Source organism: Sinocyclocheilus anshuiensis, unplaced genomic scaffold (genome assembly GCF_001515605.1).
Source record: "Sinocyclocheilus anshuiensis isolate Anshui unplaced genomic scaffold, SAMN03320099.WGS_v1.1 scaffold874, whole genome shotgun sequence".
Taxonomy (NCBI): Eukaryota; Metazoa; Chordata; class Actinopteri; order Cypriniformes; family Cyprinidae; genus Sinocyclocheilus; species Sinocyclocheilus anshuiensis.
The window spans coordinates 419,119-425,361 of record NW_015538065.1 but is presented as its reverse complement, the minus strand read 5'-3'; the positions used below and the strand labels follow the sequence as shown (position 1 = coordinate 425,361).

Genomic DNA, 6,243 nt, shown 5'->3' with positions numbered 1-6,243 from the left:
TACACATCTAGTTACTATGTAAGTACACAGGTATTAGGGCCACTTAATATAAAGTGGGACTGATCATTTTGCTCACCACTTTCTGAATCAAAATAGTGTTTTTTGATTGGCTATTGTATAGAACAGATGATTATGATTCCGTTATGAGTCAACATCTTTAATGTACTCTTTAAGAAAATGGTTCTAAATAGTGTCAGATTAGGGTTCTAGGAGATATGACATTTAAATAACATTTTAATAATTGTTTATTTTCATTAATATAATGATGTTGTTTTTACTCCTCTGTCTGCTTGGTCTTATATCTTGTAGCCTCTATTAGGAATTAAAGGGTTAGTTCACCCAAAAATGAAAATTCTGTCATTAATTACATTAATGTGCTGCGTCACACGGATACGTTTTCTACGTTGTTTACGCTTTGATTAATATCAATATTGCTGCCACCAGATTCCAAAAGAAGATAAATCAGATATAACAGTATAATAGTCACCTATATACTAAAAAGAATTGTAACTTTTTTTTCACAAAAAAGTTTTGAAAATACAAAAGTATGTCTAAAAATGGATGCATTATGCATGAAAATATTAACAGGGGTGCACATACGTTTTTTTCAGCCTAGTTCTCATGAGAGCACCTTGAGAACACAAAATAAAAAGTGAGTATTAAATAAAAATACAATTATTTTATAGTACACTTTAAAACTACAATGCTAATATGTACATGTTAATTTTTTATGAATTTTCGACATTTTCAATCCTAAAATCAGCATGTTTTTATTTTGGTGGGTTGCTGGTAAATAGGTGGATGCATTGTCTGTTTTAGCCGAGTGAAATGCGTTACTGAATGAAACGTCACAGTTTTACAATTTGCTCTGAAACCGGCAACACTTAGCCTAGATTTATGCTTTCAGTTTTAATGGAAATCTTATACAATATTAGTTACTCGACCTAAAACAGTGGTTGTGCATTAACAGCTGTCAACCATGTTGGTACGCAAATAAGCAACATATTTACCCAGTGCATTTTTTTTATTTTGGCCACGTGTGCACAGCTGCACACCACTTATGTGCACACCTGCATATTGGCATGCATTTTACATGAATGTCATAAGCTACAGTACTTTTTATCTGGCTAGAGTTGGCTACAGTTTTAGGAAAACATTTTGTCACAGAAATAGATTTCATCATGATGTTCAGCCATTAAAAGCAAAGCAAAGAATGTTTCTGAAAAGGACACTTCAAGAAACTCCTCCTATAGTGTCACATCTGCTGACCTTCTAAGATTAATCGAGTCAATCTGCGTATTTCTCCTTGATGCAGAGAAAGTTGAGTCTCCGCTCACAGTCTGTGGGTTTACAAACCCCCTGTGTTCTATCAAAAACCCCACAGCGTTGGTTCATGGCAGGGCACTGGATCTCTCCACCCGAAGACCAGACATTATAATCAAAACCGGCTCCGTTTACCCAAAACCAATGACCAGCTAGAAAGCGCAGGCCGGTCCACATTTCATCTGTATCAGCTACTGTGCTATTAATCTTTGCTTCTTCCATAATGTCTTCTGAGTTTATTATGGCCAGGTCAATGTAGTTTTGTCTGCAGTATTCCAAGGCCTCTTCCCATGTGCTTTTCTGATGCACCACAATCAGCTCATAGACCTTCATACAATAAAATCGTAAATGGGTTTTGCAGGGCAGGGCAAACAGAGTTAATGTGTTTTTATGGACAGCACCACAATAATAATAATAAGGTTGTCCATATGCCCAAAATGTAATGGTTGCTTCTCCCCCTTCTGACCATATCCATTTGTAATAGTCTGCACTGTCTCTCTGAACTCCAATCCAGAAATAGTCCTCTTTAATTAGAGAATTGGAAGATAAATCCTGTAAATCTTTACTTCTGACAGTAGACAGGTAATCAGAGTGCTGTGTGCAGTGCTTCTGTGCCTCTTGAAATGACAAAGTCTCGTTCACGAGAAAGTGATACCTGTAGACGCTGACATTCAGCCCAAAGAGGCTCAAAAAAAGCAGCACAATGACTGAAGCCTTCATGTTGATCTGGATGATCTCTAGTGCAGCAGCACAATTCTGAATAAATGTGGTATTCTCCATTTATTTCAGGATATTGCTGACTTGTTACCACACCTTTTCACAAATTTCTGGCATGAACAGACCAATGAAAACCAGGACCGCTCTGACATTGAGAGTGACCTTGACGTGGTATGCCCTTCAGTAATTACAAAAACAAATTTATTTTCCTAAAATGCCTACTTAAGGCAAATCAGATGGCTCAAGAAAAGGACACACTTACAAACACATTTAAAGCAGTTAAGGCATATGATATTGGAAATGTCTGGAAGAAGCCAAAAAAATTTTTACTTTTAAAATTCAGTTATCACCTATCCAGCTCTTCACTAGAATCATTAAAATATATGGAAACTATTTATTTTGTATGAAGTAAATGAGCATATCTTCTTTTTCTGCTTACTGTTAGAGTAACAGTAGATGGACACATCTGAAAACAAACATTTTCACTTCAATTCAAATTGATTTTTACAGTACTTTTCACAAAAATACTGTTCAAAGAAGATAAAATTAGAAGAAAATTACCTGAGCCCATGGTGAATAAGATGAAGAGGCTCAATAAGGTTTGAAAATAATATATTAAAAAATATATATTCAGGGCTAAACAGACCAGTATTCAGATTTTTACTGGCCCCACCACTAATAAAACAACTGGGTTTTACAGTTTAAATTCGTAAATACAGTACTTGTGCTGAAAAACACTGGCATCGATTTTTACTGACATTTTTACTGACAGTTCCAAAAGTCATTCCCATAATTTCAATAAAACTTAATATTTTTTAAAATTCCCCTGATCTGCCCTAAAAATCATTTAGTAGTTGACCATATAATAGTAAGTCTTCGCAGTTAAATACTGATAATATTTGTCTGTAGTGAAAACTGTAATTATATTCTGGCACATGTAATTATACTCACCAGTAGATGGCAGCAAACTATTAAGCGTTCATGGTTGCTGTGAAGAGATGAACCAAGGTCCAAATGTTCCACATTTATTCTCTTCAGAAATCATGTCAGATTAAAAACTGAATCACAGGCTTCCAAATCTTCTATCAGAATATAACTGCATCTATATCTATATTATTTAAAGGGATAGTTCACCCAAAAATGAAAATTTTGTCATTAATTACTCACCCTCATGTCGTTTCAAACCCGTAAGACCTTGGTTTATCTTCAGAACACAAATTAAGATATTTTTGATGCAATCCGAGAGCTTTCTGACCCTTCATAGACAGCAACACAACTGAAATGTTCCTAGGCCCAGAAATGTAGTAAGGACATGTTTTCTTGTTTTCAGAAAGTTCTTGTAGCTTCGTAAAATTACGGTTGAACCACTGATGTCACATGGACTATTTTAAAGATGTCCTTACTACCTTTCTGCACCTGGGAACATTTCAATTGCGTTGCTGTCTATGGAGGTTCTGAAAGCTCTCGGATTTCATGAAAAATATCTTAATTTGTGTTCTGAAGATGAACGAAGGTCTTACGGGTGTGGAACGACATGAGGGTGAGTAATTAATGACAGAATTTTCATTTTTTGGTGAACTGTCCCTTTAACATTCATATATTTCCAAAGAATAAAAAATATCTAACTATTTTTTATGTAATTGAAAAGTTGTCCTCACCATGAAAAATTGAGTTTTTTTATGTTGTTATAAAATCAACAAGTATGAATCAAAAGGACACACGTTCAGGTCAGCATCCAAATATGAACCAGAAATGAGCCCAACACCAGTCTCCTCCAAATGTATAAAATTCTGAATATCATATTACTCATTTAGCCATCAGTGCATTGGCTATAAATGATAAATAATGTTGTGACATCATTGTTTCTCTATTAGTATAGCCCAAAATAAACAATATTGACAAAATTGACCTTGAAATCACTTGCGTATTAATCAGTGTTATTTTAGCATCATTGAGCCTACTATAGTTTATTAATGCTTAAAAAGGTTTTTATATTTTCTATACAAGTTTATACAAGTTATACGTTTATAGTTTTTTTTATATCAATGTTTATTTCCGTTTTTGTTCCAGTTATTTTAGTGCATTAAAGTTAAACTAAATCAATATGGGATATAATCTAGAAATATTTTATTTTATTTAAAGTAACACAATTTCAATGGTTTTAAATTTCAAAGTATTTTAACCCTGGTATTACTTCACCAGATGTTTTGATTACAGAGTGAAAATGGGTACAACACAACTGGAAAGGGAAATTAGATTATCCACTTTAGACAGAATGAGTGACAAAACAAACTCAGATTTGCCTGAGAGTTACGTGAGATGAGGGCTTTTACAAATCTGCAAAACAAAACATGACTTGCAAGATCACGTTTTGTGTCCTCGCAGCATTTGAAGAATTTACATGCAATTTAGTTACGACACCCAGTTGCAGCATTTTACACTCACATAACAAAAATGTGTTTCTTAAAATTGACATTCATTGGAAATATCTACTACAAGTGTTAATATTCATTTATTTAAAATTGAAGTAACCACAAGCAGATAATGCATTAAAAGGACGATATCAATATTCGCATGAGACTTCACTCTACTGTCATTAATATTACTTCTCATATTTCATATTAGTTCTGAACTAAACTAATGTATTAAGCTACCTATTGCTTCTGATTAAAAGGACGATATCAATATTCGCATGAGACTTCACTCTACTGGCATTAATATTACTTCTCATATTTCATATTAGTTCTGAACTAAACTAATGTATTAAGCTACCTATTGCTTCTGCATCCCTTACATTTAATTTCATGTTTAGCCGTTAAAAGCAAGCAAACAAGGTACCTAGCAAACATCATCCCTATCAAAAAATTCCTATCACACAATTGTTTGTGAAGCTTCTAAGACAAATGTGCCATTGACGTATTTAGCGTATGACAGAGAAAGTTGAGTCTCCGCTCACAGGCGGCAGGTTTCCAAGCCCTCTGCTTTACATTATAAACCCCACAGCACTGATTCAAGGCAGGGCACTGGAGCTCTCCGCCCGAGGACCAGACCTTATATTGAAGGTCTGCTCCATTTACCCAAAACCAGTGACCAGCGATAAAGCGCAGACCAATCCACACATCCTCTGTCTGGGCTGCTGTGCTCTTTTTCATGGTTTCTGCCATAATCACATCTGAGCTCAGTACGGCCAGATCAGTGTAATGTCGTCTGCAGTATTGCAGGGCCTCTTCCCATGTGCTTTCCTGCTGCACCAGGATCAGCTCAAAGACCTCCATACAAAAAAATGGTATTGGCCAACTGCAAGCAATACTGTGAAATTTGCTGTTTTTGACACCGCCACATTGTTCACTGGAGGTTGGTTCTCCGATATCCCAACTGTCGATTGTTGCCGGTGTTCTGACAAATAATGCTACCGGCTCACCTGTAGACACATCCACATGCTCGTGTTTCGAGGATCTCTACGAAGTACGACATAAAATAAAGGCTGGGTTTACACTTGGCATTAACATGCGATCAAGCAGATCGGATCATCAGTCAATCAGAACACGCCTCGTTTACACTTGGCAACATCAACTGACTTTTCTATCTGGATAACCGACTGCATCTGTCTTTCCCGCGCAATATTTGAATAAGTCTGCGGAGAATGGCCTGGTCGCGGGACATTTTACAAATCAAAGATAAGAGTACGAGTCTCACTAGCGCTCCACACGGGTGTTCTCCATCTTTTTTTCTGACAGTTCTCGGAACCATTACCTTAACAAATGACAATCTTCAGCCAAGAAAATCTGATGGAATAAAGACAACACAAAATTCCTTCAAACAAACTGGTGAATCAAACAAATTGCATTTGGATTCACTGCAAATATCTAGACTACTGTTCAAAAGTTTTTGAAAGAAGTCTCTTATGCTCACCAAAGCTGTGTTTATTTGTTTAAAAACAGTAATATTTTGAAATATTAAAATTTAAAATAATGTTTTTCTGTTTGAATATATGTTGAAATGTAACTTTTTCCTGTGATGGCAAAGCTGAATTTTCAGCAGCCATAACTTAAGTCTTTAGTGTCACATGATCCTTCAGAAATCACATTTCTAATGCAAAAAAAATTCTTATTATCAATGTTGAAAATTATTATTATTACATTTTTATTTAACATGGACATCACAGTTACATTGGACAGACCATATGCACTTGCTTAAGTGTTT

General features: G+C 35.3%; 1 protein-coding gene across 1 annotated transcript; it reads right to left on the bottom strand.

The window, feature by feature from the left end:
• Positions 1-1,287: 1,287 nt before the first annotated feature.
• On the bottom strand, positions 1,288-2,043 carry LOC107683565 (secretory phospholipase A2 receptor-like). The gene has a single exon (XM_016479641.1). It carries the CDS (start codon positions 2,041-2,043, stop codon positions 1,288-1,290), a length of 756 nt encoding a protein of 251 aa, XP_016335127.1.
• Between the last annotated feature and the right edge of the window lie 4,200 nt (positions 2,044-6,243).